Source organism: Cucurbita maxima, unplaced genomic scaffold (assembly GCF_002738345.1).
Source record: "Cucurbita maxima cultivar Rimu unplaced genomic scaffold, Cmax_1.0 Cma_Scf00020, whole genome shotgun sequence".
In the NCBI taxonomy this organism is placed as follows: domain Eukaryota; kingdom Viridiplantae; phylum Streptophyta; class Magnoliopsida; order Cucurbitales; family Cucurbitaceae; genus Cucurbita; species Cucurbita maxima.
In genome coordinates, this window is record NW_019272036.1 from 2,971,053 (window position 1) to 2,989,143 (window position 18,091).

Consider the following 18,091-nt stretch of genomic DNA (forward strand, 5'->3'; position numbering starts at 1 on the left):
GGGGGGGGGGGGGGGGGGGGGGTTGGTATTTGAATTTGGGTTCGTGGGATTGAATGCCGTGTGGGTTTGCTTCGGTTTGGCCATTTGATTTTGTTTAATTCTTGAATCAGATCTAAGCTTATCTGCCTTCTTTTCTTGAAGCTTGGGTTTCTATTTTGGGGTGGGGGGAGGAGGACGCGAGTGAATTTATTAGTATTTGGTTTTTCTGAAGGGCTTTTGGAGTGATCTGTGATGGATGTTGAGTGGACATTTAGGACCTAAGCTTGGAGATTTCTTCTGCTGGGGTTCTTCTATGGAATGATATCTTCTTGGATAATCTTACTTTTACTCATTATGTTGCCTACTGGAATCCGGATTCTATTATTAACGTCCGGATTTTATTGTCCTCTCTTACTATGGAACTGTTGCAACCTCTTCGACAGTTTGAATTATGTTTTTTTGGAATTTTTATGTAAGTTTAATCTAGTTGAAATGACGAACTTATGATTTAAATGCTTTCTGACGGGTTCTTTCGTTTGTTCTCTCTCAACCTGCATTATAGCAGGGATGTTTCTTGCCGTATTTCTTCAAAATTCTACAGGCCTGCCAAACATTGTCAACAACTAGAATATTTTTTGCCCGGAAGTAAGTTAACTTTGATGAAGTGCTTTGTGGGGAAAAAATAAAGTGAAACTTGAAGTTTCCGTTAAGTGAAAGGGAAATGAAACCTGAGACGCCTCTGGATTTTGCCATATTTCAACTTTCACCTAGGCGTTCACGGTGTGGATAATATTCCTTGGTTGTTTAGATTTAATACCACAATCTTCTATTTACTAATTTTATTGTTCTCTCCCCCCATTGGGCAGCTGTGAATTGTTTGTTTCTAGTCATGGAAACTCTGAGAAACTAGCATCAGGCTCTGTGAAACCATTTGTAACTCAATTAAAGGCTGCAGAAGAGCAGTTTGCTCATGCAGTCCAGACAATTAAGCTTGAAGTTGAGAGGGGTGGAAATGCTGATGCATGGTTCACGAAAGGGACCCTTGAAAGGTTAAAAATTTCCCTACTTGATTTCGACGATTCAGCATTTTTTAAGCCAGCTGGCCAGGTTCTCTTGGATCTTCTTGTTGATGTGCTTGAAATATTTCCAGGTTTGTGCGTTTTGTTAGCACACCTGAGATATTGGAGATGGTCAATACATTTGATGCAGAGATGTCACAATTGGAAGCAGCTAGAAGAATATATTCTCAGGTACTGCCATTAGTCAGCGCTATTTAGAATGAACACAATTCTTTCTTTGTTTTGCTAAATCAACAATTCTCTTGCATTAGGGTGAAGGAGATCAGCATTCTGGTGCATCAGGTATGCTTAAATTCCGTTTATTTGCCTAGAATTTTGTTGTAGTCAGATTTTTGTTTGTCTGCAAGAACAACCAGTGCATTTGGATCTTGTAAAATTTAGTTTTTTTGTATGCAAGTTCATTAGGTTGACAGTTCTTTGAAACTTCTAAAGTTATTTGATTTGTTATTTAGAGATAGTTGAACTCCTACCTGACTTGTTAAACATGTAAGTAGAAATGTAAACAGGTCAGCAGAATTTGTGAATGAGTGAGAGAGAGATGATCTAGTCTTCATGTTGTTTAAGAAAAAACTCTTAGTGTTATAACAATGTTCAGCTGCCACTTCTTCCTGAACTAGGACAATAGGTTTATCTGAGAAAATTTTCAATAAATACTTGTGAGTTGTCTCATATGAAAGCAGTTATTCGTCCCTGTACTTTTATTTTGAAGATTAAATTATGATGCTATTACCATGTTTATTTATTTATTTTTATAATTTACCCTAGGTGGGGATGGAACAAGTACAGGCTCAACAGATGAAACCAAGTAATCTCTTTTCTTCTCAATTTTTTTTTTTTGTTTTTTTGTTTTTTTTTTTTTTTTTGTTTTTAAATCCTAACTTTCTTCCTCAATTTGTCCGGTTGTTGGTAAAAACTGTAATTAGTGCTAATAGAGATATGTTTATAGTCATAAAAATCTCCTCTCTCAAGATATCTTTTGTACGTATACTTGGGTTTAGTATGTTTTGATCGGGATGTCAAAAACTTAGTATTTGATGATATTGTGACTTCTAGGTGGGGAGATATTACAGGTATTGAATTGGTAAATGGTCAGAATGCTTGTGTTACTTTGATAGTAAGGTTGGGGTAGCCAATATATTAATCAGGTTGATGTTATAATCTTTTTATTGTTATTTACAGGGCATTAATTATAACTAGTTTCAAATGACTGATAGTTCAAGTTTTCTGAATTATGTGTGTGTGGGTAGGTATCTCATTTTTATTGTAATTCATCAAAACTTTCAGGAAGGAGCTTTTGAAAGCTATCGATGTACGCCTTCTTGCAGTTAAGCAGGACTTAGTCACAGCTTCTGCTCGTGCATCAGCTGCTGGTTTTAATCCTAATACAGTGTCTGACCTTAAACTCTTTGCTGATCAATTTGGTGCCCATCGCCTAACGTAAGTACTCTTGAAAAGTCTTCTATTTGACTCGTGTGTTTTAGTACCTATTAATATCACATATCTAGATCTTGATCTTTCTGCCTCTGGATAGTGTACATGGATGAGATAGAGTCTGAACCACATATTTGGCAGTAATCTAGGTTTGTGTTTCAACTTCTGAGGAAGAGGATAAGAAAAGGATTTTCTCTTCCATGCTGGAGTGTCAAACATGGGAAACGTGCAGAGGAAAATGATGAACTCTAGTCTTTGGAATGGCACTTCGGTGGATTGTCCTTCCACCATACATATATCTTAGCAAGAGACTGTGATTTCCTTGCCATATCAGGAATTTGTGTTTTACTTGTTCCTTTCTAGAATTTGGTTATAGGAGGTTGGATAACTCATATAGTGAGAGTGCCATTCTCTTTCCATTTCAAGAACTTGTGTTATGGTTGGTTTCACTCTATAATCTAGGGAAAACCCTGAGGGTCAAAAAAAGGGATAATGACATAAGGTCCTACTTGCAGAAATACAAAAGAGTCATTTGAAGTTTCGGCACCCTAAAACTCATCACTCAATTTGTGAAAATTCTGCTATTTTTCTCTAGATATAGACTCCAAAGAGCAACGAAAAAATAATTTTCCACAAAGTTTTCCTCTTCCACGAAGTAGGGGATGCAAGAGAATCTCTGCCATCATAACCGGTTGACTTTATTAGCAAATAGGAATTCACAACATGCCAAAAGACCACAAATTATGGAACCAGAGATTCCCAAGTTATATCTCCGAGGAAACATGATTCAAATCCTCTGGTATCTGTTTGAAAGGGACTCACCAACAGCGGTGTAGTATCAAAGAAGACCTTTTTGTTAATCTTACAAAAAAGCAAGAGCTAACATAGACATTCTAGTCTTACTAAAAAAAAATTGACTTTCTAGATGTTTATCTATCAGACCTTGGGAGCAGGGGGTAAGGGGAAGGCAATGGGATCTGACCATCATTCAATTTGGGGATGGACTCACTCTCACAACTTGTATATAGCTGGAAGAGAAGCCAAATCATTGAACCCTCCTTTTGGTGGTGCTTCTAATGGAAAAAATGAGGAGAAGAGAACCCCCAATAAAAGTACAGTGGATAATTAGCAAAGACCACTGAAGAGACGAGGAAAAAGGGAACAGGAGGCATTGTCAATCATATGATCCTCCAGGAACTGAATAAAAATCTGATCCTCACTAGCGAGGTTATCAGAATACTATTATAGTATCTCATCCATTAGGAGGGTAAATACTATGTGTGCTTACCTACAAAATGTTAAGTTCTACAGGAAACTCCTCATCCATTTTGAAAAGGGCGCTTCTATTTTTTGAAGTTGAATTCTATATCTCCAATACATCTGCCCCTCCCACCAAATATCGAATGTGAGCCAGTGACCTCTCCCATCCCTTTTTTTCATAAAAAGTCCCTCATCTGTATCTCCAACCCAGTAGAAACAAAACTTGGGATTTTAAAAATGGGTAGAAAGTATGGAAGAATGCCACTTCAAATTGGCTGAATCAAGGCGAATCTACCCACTGGGCAACTTTAAAAGAGAGAAGTGGGTTCTTGTTTTCGTATGTGTTTTACCTTCATAGCAATGAGATGCTATATCGAAAGGAGATCTATGATCATATGACTCAGCGGGAGACCTGAAAAAAAGAAATAAAAGGTAATTTAACCACCTGCAATTTGGGACCTAAGCTTCTACCAAGTTTAGAAGATTTACATTTCATTCTGCTACTGTATGCTTGTCCCTGATTATTTTGAGTCCCGAGCTCCAAGAGGGGATTCGGAACGAACTCGAATTACAGTCCAACTAATTTCTTCCACAAAGAAAAATGAAAAAAAAAAAAGTTTCATCCATGAAAAGGTAGGTTATCTGAACCTTATGTCTCCCATTATGGTTGGCTTCGATTAGTGGGATCAATTTAGCTTATTGCTTATTGTTATTAAAGCAGCATCAAACTAGTTGAGCATTTCTCACCCTGCATAATGTACTGGCGAGCACCTTCACCATGGTGTTTGCCTATGCCACCATTGTTGTTGTGTGTCGCCACCGTGGAAGATTAATGTGGCTAGTGGCTGGTGAAGAGAGGCAATATCTGGCATTTAGATCCAATATTTTTTTCCCCCTTTTTTCTTGGAAAATTTTCTACAAAATGGGGTAAGAAGGAGAAGCAAACCAAGAAGCAGCCTTTGATTTTGCACTCTATCAAAGAAAGAAAACTCTATTCTGAGTTTGTAGTGACTAAAATTCAGATTTTGAAGATTCTATTCTGATGTTTGTAGTGACTAAAATTAAGGTTTTCTTTTTCTTCCTTCTCAATCCTTCCCTTGTATTGATGGTTTCTCTCTCTGTTATTTATTTATTTATATATTATTTTTTAATTTTTTAATTTCTACTTATAAAAAAATCCAAGCATTTTTATGGTCACCAAAGTATAATTTTTATTCCAACTTATCATTTAAATATTAAAAGAACGGAATGGGAAAGCTTCTTCACTTTTGACATTTCATTCATTGCTCTTATTAATGTCTAAATGTTTGCTAAAAACTATTGAATGTGAATGGGGTATATTGTTGTCTCTTTTATAGATTAAATAACCATTTTAATGTTCAATCATCACAGGATTACCTTGGCTTTTCTAAAATCATCATCGTGTACTATTGTATTTGCACACTCATTTGATTAACTCACACCCCTCTTGTCCTAAGTTGCTGATTAGGGCGCATTCCTTGCCCTCGAGAAAGAGGTTAGAGGTTCAAATTCCCTCTGCCGACAAGATTAAAAAAATAAAAAAGTCAATTTAGTGATTTGTCATTTTTGTCCCCTCTTAAAACAGCCACATTAGTTAGTTTCTGATTATTTGTGGGATTGTGGCACAAAAAGCCAGAACTTGTCCATGTTAGTTACCAAGCTCTGATTGGGATGGAAATTATATTCTTCCTTTGGAAAACATAGATTGGAAGCAGTGAATAATCGAGAAACAGTTACAAAAAGATGAAAGTAATATTCCCAGTTATAGCAGGTATATTAGTGACGACATTTATTAGGTCATTTCCAAGACATTGCATGATGTGCGTTCTCCACTTCTAATCTCGGTTTTACTCAAATAACTGTTTCACTGTGGTTTAATGTAGCATTTCAATTTTTTTGCAGCGAAGCGTGCTCTAGTTTCATCTCTCTTTGTCGGAGTAGGGCAGAACATATCAACACATGGGCCCCCGGAGTCGATGACAGAGCTGTCAGATCATCATGCGAGTCAGACATGTCCATCGATGACCCCACTGAAGACTATGTTGGAACCCACATCAATCCACAATACCAAAAACATAATAAGCACAATCCACAATCTGGTACAGCTTCACGAATTGAAGAACAGCATTCCCACGTGGACGAATCAAGGCATACCGAGTGTCAACCAGCCAAATCTTCTGCCACCTTCCCAAGTCGATGCAACATAAACTCGAAATGCGACACGGGGGTTGAGACATTACCTGAAAACTTGGAGAAAGAGAAGAATGAAGAAGAGACTCCGGCAAAATCATCAACTCCTGTGGGTCCCCTGGCCAGACGGCTTAGCGTCCAAGATCGCATTAACCTTTTTGAGAACAAACAGAAGGAAAATACTGGTGGCAGTGGAGGGGGCAAGCCCGTTTCTGGGAAACCTCTGGAATTGAGAAGGCTCTCGTCGGACGTGTCATCAGCACCTTCGGTGGTGGAGAAGTCTGTTTTGAGGAGATGGAGTGGTATCAGTGATATGAGCATTGATTTCAGTAATGAAAAAAAGGACACAGAGAGCCCATTATGTACGCCTTCCTCATCTTCAATTTCTGATACTAAGTCTAATATATTTTCTGGTGCAACAGAAATTCAAAGTGAGAAGAGCTTGCCTGATTTGGATAGTAGGACTAGGCTCGAAAGAAGGGGAAGTTTTGTTAGACCTGTTGATGATGAGCCCACACAGCAAGCTGAGGAACAATTTACAGTTGAGGGTTATACAGGTAAAGAGGCTGGCGCATCGAAGGTATCGATTGGTTGGAAGGACCAATCATCTTCTCTGGCCCCAATCAGGTCATTCTCTGGTGGAGCTGAACCAGTTGGATTGAATGAACGAGGGGATTCTCAGGGAAATGTAAAGAATTTATCGAGCAGCGATGATAAAAGTAAGGGCTTTAAAGGTGGATTCGGTTCTGAGACACAGGTGAGAAGTTCTTCAGATCAAGCTGAGATTGATGGAGTCAAGAATCAGGTTGCGTCCCAAGTTAATGCTTTTGTTAAGAAGGCAGGGGATGATGCAGCTGATGGTAGGTTAGGGAATAAGATGGAGGATTCCGGGCCAAGAGATTATTCAGGATATCTGTTACGTCCTAGTGGTTCTCAAAGTCATTCTCGTTCTTTTTCTAACCAATCTGAATGTGGTGGAATAAAACTGGAATCCTCATCTACTCAGTCCATGGAAGTTGATGGTGGCCAAGTTCCTCAACAACGGAGATCTCTTAAAGCTGAACCAGAGGCAGTGGCTAGCAAGAATATTGCATCATCAAATATGCATAATCTTAAAGTTGATGATTTTGGAGCTCAGAAAATGAAATTGCCAAAACCTGATTCGGCTGGCTCTAAACAAGTGGATAAGTCACAAGTTGGCAGAGAAGAAAGCAGTTTTCTTCATGAAAGAAGTAAATTGGACATGATTGGGAAAAATGTTACAGATAGCCAGGAAAAAACTCCCACATTCTCAAGCATACCAGGAGAGCGAGTTCAAAAAGTGAGGCAGACTAAGGGAAATCAGGAGCTCAATGATGAACTAAAAATGAAGGCAAATGAACTAGAAAAGCTTTTTGCAGAGCACAAGCTCCGTGTTCCAGGGGACTCCAGCTCTGCCAGGAGAAACAGTACTGCTGATGTGCAGCTAGAAGAGGCAATTAGTTCGCAGCACAGATCATCTTCAGTTATGGACACTGCTCCTGCAGAAGTGGTGGAAAGATCTGCGGTAGAATCAACGAGGAGTTCCAATAAATTGGAAAATATTTACACAACTCCAGCAAAAATGATCAATAACCATGACTTCAGTGATGATTCTAGAGGCAAATTTTATAACAAGTATATGCAGAAAAGAGATGCTAAGCTGAGGGAAGAATGGACTTCCAAAAGAGCAGAGAAGGAAGCCAAGATGAAGGCCATGCAAGATAGCCTTGAGAAAAGTAAAGCTGAGATGAAAGCAAAATTTTCTGGTTTTGTCAACCAACAAGATTCAGTAGATAGTGCTCGGAGACGTGCGGAGAAACTCAGATCATTCAACTATCGCTCTCAAACAAGGGACCAGGTATCTTTTCAGTTTAATTTTTATTTGGCATGCTCGTGACTCTGAAGTCCTGGGCTATCTCTCTCCCTCTCTCCCTCCCTCTATCTCAATTTTGTTTTTTTGTTTCTTGTCTTGCGTATTTTTCATTCTCATTTCTTGTTTGTTCGTGATGATGTTAAATCTTTCTGCTTAACAGCCAATGATCAATTCAAATCAAAGTGAGGATGATGGGGACTTTCCTGAGGTTTTGGAGCAGAAATTTTATGGGAATGATAGATTACACAGTGATTCATATATATCGGACAGTGCTTCTAGAAGCAACCAGAACAAGAAGGCTCTGCCAGGCAGAAAATTATCATCTACTCCTCGTCCCACTGGGACTTCTGCTCCACCCCGGTCACTTGCCAAAGTTTCCCACTCTAGTTCTGCGAAGCGAAGAGGACAAACAGAAAACCTTCTTGCACAGTCGGTTCCTAATTTCTCTGAAATGAGGAAAGAAACTACAAAACCTTCTGGAGTTGGCAAATCAATGGCACGCCCCCTGGTGAGGAATTTTTCTCGTAATAAAACTACCAATGAAGAGCCAGTCATTAAGGAGGAGAAGCATCGTCGTCCACATTCTTCAAGAAAGAACTCTGCTAGTGCTATTGAATTCAAGGATATATCCCCTTTGAATACAGACAATGTTGTTTCAGCACCATTGTCATTTGATGAAGAGCAGAACGATGATAGCATTTATGATAAATATTTGAAGAACATAGAATCAAAACCTTTCCTGAGGAAAGGCAATGGGATAGGCCCTGGTGCTGGAACACGGATGACGATGTTGAAAGCTTCTATGGAATCTGGACCTTCAAAAGATGATGAAGAATTTGATGAAGCGGCCTTTGAGGGTTCTGAAATTATGGCCAACCAAGAAGAGGAAGAAGAGGAAGAGCTTGAGAAAATGGAAACTAAATTTGCTCATATGGATAATGGAAAACTAAGATTAAACCAGGAATCAGATAGATCAAGTAATTCTGGGTCTGAAATTGAAAATTCTATGAGATCTCACTCTCATTCTCAGGTGGATCATTCTACAGTGTCTGAACTTCCCTCTATGGTGCCTTCATTTCACAAAGCAGGGTTACTTCAGGATTCGCCAGGTGAGAGCCCTCTCTCATGGAACTCACGCATGCATCATCCATTCTCCTACCCACATGAGGCCTCTGATATTGATGCATATATGGACTCCCCACTTGGGAGCCCTGCATCATGGAATTCACATAATATAACACAAGCAGAAACTGATGTGGCTAGAATGAGAAAGAAATGGGGAAGTGCCCAGAAGCCTTCTCTTATTGCTACGTCATCCAGTCAGTCGTGCAAGGATATGGCGAAGGGGTTTAAAAGGTTGCTAAAATTTGGAAGGAAAAGCCGTGGGACAGATAGTATGGTTGACTGGATCTCTGCTACAACATCTGAGGGAGATGATGATACTGAAGATGGGCGAGATCCTGCTTGTAGGTCATCAGAAGATTTGAGGAAGTCAAGAATGGGATTCTCAGAGGGCCCTGATGATGGCTTTAATGAAAGCGAGTTGTACTGTGAACAGGGTAACCTACGTTTGTTGTATTGATTTGTTGATATCGTCTTTTATTTAATTTGCATGGAACATCCATTGAAAATATGCCCATTTAGGAGTTAAGTTATGCTTTGGTTTTCCATGGGTTAGCGATTCCAACATGAAATTTGCTTATTTGTGAAAAAAAAAAAAGATAAAATGTTGCTTTTTTTAAAAAAATTTCTTTTTTGATTGACTAAAATTGGTTTAAGCTGCTCCATTGTGAATGGTCGTGACTCCTAATTGTAATATTTCGTGCTTTGATTATTTTTATTTTGGAAATCATGATGGTAGCAATCTTAAAAAATCACATTGACCATTAACTGTTTATCTACTCACATATAAATTTTATTTTATCTGTATTATAGACCTTTTTCTTCTTTTCTCCGATCAACTCCTATGGATTACCTCCTTTTTGTCTAGGGATGATGAGAATTAGAATTCACTTATCTATCTTCGTTTTGCTGCCCCCTGCAGTTCAAGAATTACAAAGTTCGATTCCTGCGCCACCGTCTAAGTTCAAGCTAAGGGAGGATCACATGTCAGGAAGTTCCTTGAAAGGTGAGTGCTTGTTGGTGTTATTGGCTATGTTTTCATTACTTTGCTGATGACCTAAATGTATATGTCTGTACTGTTCTTGCTCTAATCCTGCATTGCCTGGGGAATATAACGAAGTTCAAAATGACTTTTTGCTAGTTTTATGCTTTCAGCTAGAGGGGTAACTTGGAAATGATTTTTGTAGTTGTTCCTGGATCTTCATATCTTCTGCTTTATGTTTATAAGAGTTTTTACTTTCCTTAAAACAATGAAGAAGAAAGTTTGGAGATGAACTGCACTTCTAATATGGGAAGATTGAAATTTTACAGCTCCACGATCATTCTTCTCTCTCTCGACGTTTCGCAGCAAGGGAACTGATGCAACGTCCAGGTAATAGACACGGCAGATATCCATGTAAGATCACTGTCTCGTTATCCCTGAATAGGATACAACAGTTGGTACAGTGTAAGGCACAAGTGCTTGAAGGTAATAGCAAATCGAGTTCTGCAATTCGATCGTCATGTACATGTTAATTTGATTCACAAGACCGACCGACCGCCCGACCGCCTACATCATTAGGTAGTTATATATCTGTTAGTTGTGTTGAATTAATTAAGCAAGCATTCTGTATTGAACAATGAGTTAATTGTTGGCAAAATGTCATTGTGATTTTGGTAGTCGTAGGAGCATTTTTTTAAAGTTGGTTCTGCTCTTCGTTTGCTCTGAGGGTTTAGTTTTGTGTGGTGTATATCTGAAGGAGCTCATGTCAAGAACAGAATTGTTGAGTGTGATATAATTATATGCATAATAAAAGCTTTTTTTTTTTGCACGATTACTCTTGTTAAGTTGAGTTGATGGTTTGGTAATTCTCTGTTTCTATGCCCTTAAAGTGGCAGTTGGAAGTGTAATTATAATTAGACTTGAAAGTACACCTTATTTGCCATCTCTTTTCTTGCTTCTTATTTTTGCGTTATGGAATAGAGATGTTCGAAGAGTATAGATGGAGAAGTACTGAGTAGAGATGGAGAAGTGTTCTTCGTTTTTGTTCTCATTATCGTCTCTTATTTCAATCCTATCGTGAAATTTTCTATTTATTTTTTTAGAGATATTCATAAATATCCTAAAGAGCAATAGGCTCGATCTCTTAGAAAATAAATGAAAATTTTTTCAAGGATGAAAAAATGAAATAAGAGACAGAGACAAAAATGGAAAACGTTTCCCCGTCTCCACCTCGCCCCGTAAATATCTATAATCGGGGACAAAAATGAAAAACGTTCCCCTATCTCCGCCTTGCCCCGTAGACATCTATACTCACTAGCAGAGTGGAGTCCTATCTCCTTGGAAGAAGGAAGCTTTTAAATCAAAATCAAATAACAAGGGCGATGAACCAACCAAAACCACACTTCCTGCTCTCATTCACATATAAAGAATACCGCCATTTTCATTCTTCTTTACGAGCTCAACCAAATGGCAATAACGACAACCCCACCACTTCTTCTTCTCAATCTGCCGGCCTGCAGCTTCCTCTGCATCCACATTTGGCCTTGGAATCTCAGTTCAAACGGATTAAGCTTCCGCAGCTTTCAATCACTATTCGGTAATCTTCCTCGTAATATCCTCAACCCCAATTTTTTTATTCCGACCTCTCGTTTTCTGTTCTGTTCTTCTAGATTTACAGTTGTTTCGTTCGACATTTCTTCGTATTATTGGGATTCTCGCTTAATGGACAAATTCTTCCAAGTTTTTTGTACACAAGAACAAACCACATTTTGTTCAAATTTGATTTTCCACCACTTTTGTAATCTCATCCATTTGTTAGTTCTGAACCTCCATTCTCGGCCATGTCCGCCGCCTCCGGTCATCGGCACCACCATCCGACGTCCGCGAGTTCAACGGACGTCTCTATTTCTTTTTCCCCGATTGATTCTTCCATTATTTCAAGAAAATTCAATCCCAAAAGACGGCCTCTAATCCCTGCTCCAGCCACTCCCTTTGCCACTGACGATGATAAATCATGGCAAGGGGAAATCTCATGGCAGTTCAAACCAACTGGATGGCGAGATTCTCGCAATTTGGGCATAGCCTTAGGTCCCTGGGTCGCCTCCGTTGCGCCATCTTCATTTTCCAGTAGCAGAGTCTTTCGCCGAACCGCTAATGATTACTATCTTTCCCCTTCTCGCCGTGTTCGCCGGGGATCTCCGAGTCCGTACAGCGATGGTTCCGGCTATGTTCCGGCCGGCAGAATGGAGTTACAGAGCTTTGTGGGAAGAGAAACAGAGAACTCGTTATTCATCGGAGAAAGTAACATTCCCGGTGAAACCAGTAAAATCAGCTCTTCTTCCGGCTGGAAAGATGAAAGTAAAGATCCCTTGGCTAACAAGGATGTTCATAGCAAGAATTATCATGATGTTTCTGAACATGCTTATAGCTTTGAACGTAGTGGGATGTATTCTTCTTATACTGATGATAGTTTCTCGGATGATGGTGAGGATGAGGATGAAGTGGAGCCGGCTAAGGCAGTTGGGCTCTTTAGCTTGTTTAAGTATTCAACGAAGTTGGATTTGCTTCTTATAACTTTGGGCTGTTTGGGAGCTCTCATCAATGGCGGATCTCTTCCTTGGTATTCTTATCTTTTTGGGAATTTTGTCAACCAGATTGCTACAGAATCATCTGAAGCTGACAAGGGCCAGATGATGAGAGATGTTGCAAGGGTATGAACCCAATAATTTACTCCTACTTCCCAATTTTTGATTAGTTTGGAATGATTTTGGAAAATGTGTTCTACAACTTCTGCCTAAATTTGCAGATATGCCTGTTCATGACTGGATTAGCAGCAATAGTGGTGGTTGGTGCATATTTGGGTAAGAGGGAGACTCCTGTAAGATAGCATTTCATTAACTTTCCTGCGAACATAGGATCCTTAAGCTGTAATTTTGACAGAGATAACCTGTTGGAGATTGGTGGGGGATCGATCGGCTGAACGGATTAGAACGAAGTATCTACAAGCCATTCTACGACAGGATATCAGCTTTTTCGACATGAAAATTAGCACAGGTGATATCATGCATGGAATTTCCAGTGATGTAGCTCAAATCCAAGAAGTAATGGGGGAGAAGGTAATATACCGATATTGTTTATGCTAACTTTAATATCATATTCTGATTCTTTGAATGATATCTTTCTGTTATTGCAGATGGCCCACTTCATTCACCATATATTCACCTTCATATGTGGGTATGTAGTAGGTTTTCTAAGGTCATGGAAAGTTTCTTTGGTTGTCTTCTCAGTGACTCCTCTTATGATGTTCTGTGGCATAGCTTACAAAGCCATTTATGTTGGCTTAACATCAAAAGAAGAGGTAATTTGATATGACCTTTACGAACCATCCTTTATATGTTGTGTTCTTAAGCCTTTTTCCATTATTCCTTTGAAGGCTTCCTACAGGAAAGCTGGGGGAGTGGCAGAGCAAGCCATCAGTTCAATCCGAACTGTGTTTTCATTTGTTGCAGAAGATAACCTGGCTGCAAAGTATGCTGAGCTCTTGGAAAACTCTGTGCCGTTTGGAAAGAAGATTGGATTCTCAAAGGGTGCTGGAATGGGAGTTATCTATCTGGTCACTTACTCAACGTGGGCTTTGGCTTTCTGGTATGGAGCTATCTTGGTTGCCCGGAATGAGATCACTGGTGGCGATGCAATCGCTTGTTTCTTTGGCGTCAACGTCGGAGGAAGGTAAAGCAGCAGTAGCCAGCCATGTCGATTTAGTCGGTGCTTTTAAGATGTACTTTTTTTGTTCTCTGTATTCTCTGTCTATTGGTACATACGGAAAGTCATCCATACAAAACCTTTAGCTAATATTCTTTCTGAATTCATCCATATAAAACCTTTAACCAACATTCTTCCTTGTATGTATCTTCACTCTCCTGTTCTTTGTGTTAATCTTGATCGAGTGTACATTGTTGTGCGATCCTAACAAGAACATGTTTTCTGATTGTGATACAGAGGATTGGCTCTGTCACTGTCATATTTCGCTCAGTTTGCACAAGGAACAGTAGCAGCAGGCAGAGTTTTCACAATCATAGACAGAGTTCCAGAGATAGATTCTTACAGCCCATTGGGAAGAACACTCCCAAATGTTCGTGGAAGGATAGAGTTCAAGGGCGTCAGCTTTGCATACCCATCTCGTCCAGACTCTCTGATTCTGAATTCATTCAATCTGGTCTTCCCATCCTCAAAGACACTCGCTCTTGTTGGTGCCAGTGGCGGTGGTAAGTCCACTGTCTTTGCTCTCATAGAGAGGTTCTACGACCCCACTGAAGGTACGTATTTATCAAGCCAAGCTTGTGTCTCAAATCTGTTTGTGAGCTTAAAGAAGGGAAATTAGAATAGAGTTCATGGGATTTGGTGCAGGGACGATTAGTTTGGATGGGCGTGATATAAGGACACTGCAAATCAAGTGGCTGAGAGATCAGATTGGGATGGTGGGTCAAGAACCCATCCTTTTTGCCACAAGTATTATTGAGAACGTTATGATGGGGAAGGAGAATGCTACTGAAAAAGAGGCCATTTGGGCCTGTGTTGCTGCAAATGCTGATACCTTCATCTCTGGTCTTCCACATGGCTACGACACCCAGGTTCATATACCTAACTTCTGCTCAAAAGAAAAACTTTATTTATTTATATATATATATATAGGTAATTGTTTTCATTTCATATTTTTGGTTTTTCTTTTCTCCAAAAATAGAAATTGTTTTTTTTTTGTTCAAGTCTACCTTTAGCAGATATAGTCCTATTTTGACTTTCTTTTCAAACCCCAATCCAGCCTTTGAGGTCAGCGCCCTCATTGCCTGCCGTCATGTGTCTAGCTCTGATACCATTTGTAACAACACAAGCCCACCTCTAGCTTGTTATCTTTGGGTTTTCTCTTTCGTGCTTCCCTTCAAAGTTTTAAACCGCGTCTGCTAAGCTTCGAATCCCCTCTCCAACCAACGTGAAATTTCTTAATTTTTTTTATATTATCCTTTCACGAAACATTTGAATTCTTAGTTAAATTTTAAAATAAAAAAAAAAAATTGAAAAGCTTATTTCGTACTTTTATAAAATTAATATGAATTTTTAAAACTATGAAGTTTTGAGCTAAACTTTGTATTTTCTTTTCTTCAACTCATTTGGTTTTAGTCTGTCTCAAGTAACATGGGGTTCTGGGCAGGTTGGAGACAGGGGAACTCTGCTTTCCGGCGGTCAAAAACAGCGAATAGCATTGGCACGAGCAATGATCAAAGACCCCAAAATTCTTCTCTTAGACGAACCAACAAGCGCATTAGACCCAGAATCCGAGTCTATAGTTCAAAAGGCCATCGATCAACTTTCTTTAGGTCGAACAACAATTGTTATCGCTCACAGGCTTGCAACTGTCAGAAACTCCCACGCCCTTGCTGTCATTGAACATGGCTCCGTCGTCGAAATTGGTACCCACCATCAGCTTGTGGAACGACAAGGCGCTTATTACAACCTTGTCAAGCACGCATCCGAAGCAGTTCGAGAAACTTCTCTCAACCAAAATGATGCTCAGAAATTCACCGATCTTTCATTGAGTGATATCTCGAAGTCAGAGTATGTTGTTGAGCTTTCAAAGTCGGAGTACTTCAAATCTTCTGTAGAGGAGGATCAAGAGGGGAAGAAAGAGGAGAAGCGAAGAAATGTTAGAACTTTAGAAATATTGAAACTACAAAAGCCAGAGCTTCCAATGCTGCTATTGGGATGTCTCATGGGTTTGAATGCAGGAGCCATTTTGTCGATTTTTCCTTTCATTCTCGGAGAGGCCCTTCAAGTTTATTTCGATAGTGAAACTTCATCAAACATGAAAACGAAAATTGGGAATTTGTGTATAGTGCTAGTTGGGTTGGGGATTGGCTCCATTCTGTTCATGACAGGGCAGCAAGGCTTTTGTGGTTGGGCTGGAACTAAGCTCACAGTGAGAGTGAGAGATCATTTGTTTAGATCAATACTGAAACAAGAACCTGGTTGGTTTGACTTCCCTGAGAATTCCACTGGAGTTCTCATTTCTAGGCTTTCAATTGACTGCATCAATTTTCGATCGTTTCTCGGCGATCGAATCTCTGTCTTGTTGATGGGATTGAGTGCAGCTGCAGTTGGCCTTGGTATCTCATTTTGGCTTGAATGGAGATTGACCCTGTTGGCTGCTGCTTTAACTCCTTTCACTCTTGGTGCCAGTTACATAAGCTTGATTATCAACATTGGACCAAAACTTGATGAAAATGCTTATGCCAAAGCTAGCAATATTGCTTCAGGTGCAGTGTCAAACATAAGAACAGTGACGACATTTTCGGCGCAAGAACAGCTGGTTAAAGCCTTTAATCGATCGTTATCCGAGCCGAAAAAGAAGTCGGTCAAAAGGTCGCAAATCTTAGGCTTCACATTTGGCTTCTCCCAAGGTGCCATGTATGGAGCTTATACTCTTACTCTCTGGTTTGCTGCACGCCTCGTCCAACAAGGCAAAACAAGTTTTGGTGATGTGTATAAGATTTTCCTCATTCTTGTTTTGAGCTCCTTTTCTGTTGGACAGCTTGCGGGTTTAGCACCGGATACTTCCATGGCAGAGACTGCAATTCCAGCTGTGTTGGATGTCATCAATCGAATGCCATTAATAGGCGACGAGAAAGGAAAAAGTAAGAAGGAACGGTTGACAAATTTTGACGTCGAATTTAAAATGGTGACATTTGCATACCCTTCTAGGCCTGAGGTGATTGTGCTAAGGGACTTCTGCTTAAAGGTTAAAGGATGCAGCACAGTAGCTTTGGTCGGTGAGAGTGGCTCGGGAAAATCGACGGTGATATGGCTGACTCAACGATTTTACGATCCGATTCGGGGGAAGGTGCTGATGGGAGGTGTGGATTTGAGGGAGATCAGCGTGAAATGGTTGAGGAGGCAAACAGCTTTGGTTGGTCAAGAGCCTGCACTGTTTGCTGGAAGCATAAGAGACAACATTGCATTTGCCAATCCAAATGCCTCATGGTCTGAGATTGAAGAGGCTGCTAGAGATGCTTACATTCACAAGTTCATCACTAGCCTCCCTCAAGGATATGAAACACAGGTAAAAAACTGTAAAGATTATGAAACATTACTGGTTTTGCCCAATGACCTCTTTGTGGTTTCTGTGGTCATAGGTTGGCGAGAGCGGGGTTCAACTCTCGGGAGGCCAGAAACAACGGATAGCGATAGCGAGGGCGATTCTAAAGGATGCAAGTGTGTTGTTGCTGGATGAGGCAAGCAGTGCACTGGACCTGGAATCCGAAAAACATGTCCAAGATGCACTTAGGAAGGTGTCAAAGCAAGCTACTACAATCATAGTCGCCCATCGACTTTCGACTATCCAAGACGCTGATATGATTGCAGTCGTTAGAAATGGCTCGGTCATCGAGCATGGCAGCCACGACACCCTAATGGCCAAGGTTCATTTCGACGGTGTGTATGCAAACATGGTTCATGCTGAATCTGAAGCCACTACATTTACTTAGCCTAATTTCTCAGCTTTTTATTTACTCAAATCGAGTTCATATCAACAAACCAACATAGTTTTCGATCTGATAAGGATGTAAATTTAAAACTGAAGGAGAAAGAGCAGGATGATTCTTCTATTACTTTACATGGTTTTCAGGCCAAAAAAAAGGACACTATTCTTGTCCATTTTTTGAGCTATGAATTATTATCTACTCTTGATGATGTTTGCTTAAGTGGGAACATTACAAAAGAAATCTGGCCTCCATTCACAATACTTAAAGCTTCAGAGACAAGGATTTCATGCCCATAAAGACAATAGCTTCACCAGAAAGCACAAAAATGTCAATCATGCATTCATTTTCCCTACAAACAATAGATTCAAAAGTAGGGTTTAGCAGCCATTGTTCGTTAAAGACAAATTGTTCTAACTTTGATTACATAACCACTAGAAAAGTAACATCTCAATGGCTTTACCTTTTGACAAGGCCTGCTTTCCCACCATTGAAATGGGTAACACAATGAACAAGATACCTATGTAAAATGACCATATTACCCCCAACTGAAACCACCATCTAACCCTGCTACATGGTGGCAGATATGACATTTCACCACAGG

General features: G+C 39.8%; 2 protein-coding genes across 3 annotated transcripts in view; both read left to right on the forward strand.

Moving 5' to 3' along the window:
- The window catches only part of LOC111494263, an 11,366-nt gene extending 576 nt beyond the window's left edge, over window positions 1-10,790 (forward strand). Inside the window, exons 2-11 of one of the 2 annotated variants that reach the window (XM_023144167.1) lie at window positions 542-759; window positions 846-1,028; window positions 1,130-1,229; window positions 1,310-1,340; window positions 1,824-1,863; window positions 2,343-2,495; window positions 5,673-7,839; window positions 8,015-9,413; window positions 9,899-9,982; window positions 10,288-10,790. In XM_023144167.1, the coding sequence (XP_022999935.1) occupies window positions 701-759; window positions 846-1,028; window positions 1,130-1,229; window positions 1,310-1,340; window positions 1,824-1,863; window positions 2,343-2,495; window positions 5,673-7,839; window positions 8,015-9,413; window positions 9,899-9,982; window positions 10,288-10,352 (4,281 nt within the window). In that variant the 5' untranslated portion in view covers window positions 542-700 and the 3' untranslated portion in view covers window positions 10,353-10,790. The remainder of the gene's footprint in view (window positions 1-541; window positions 760-845; window positions 1,029-1,129; window positions 1,230-1,309; window positions 1,341-1,823; window positions 1,864-2,342; window positions 2,496-5,672; window positions 7,840-8,014; window positions 9,414-9,898; window positions 9,983-10,287) is intronic. The other variant, XM_023144166.1, reaches the window with a different exon arrangement.
- Window positions 10,791-11,799: 1,009 nt separating this feature from the next.
- LOC111494463 (ABC transporter B family member 19-like) lies at window positions 11,800-17,662 on the forward strand. Its single transcript, XM_023144409.1, has 9 exons — window positions 11,800-12,669; window positions 12,765-12,819; window positions 12,899-13,074; window positions 13,152-13,316; window positions 13,392-13,687; window positions 13,958-14,274; window positions 14,366-14,589; window positions 15,165-17,069; window positions 17,143-17,662. The coding sequence occupies exons 1-9, from the start codon at window positions 11,800-11,802 to the stop codon at window positions 17,491-17,493; spliced, it is 4,359 nt and encodes a 1,452-aa protein (XP_023000177.1). The 3' UTR covers window positions 17,494-17,662.
- The last annotated feature ends 429 nt before the right edge of the window (window positions 17,663-18,091 follow it).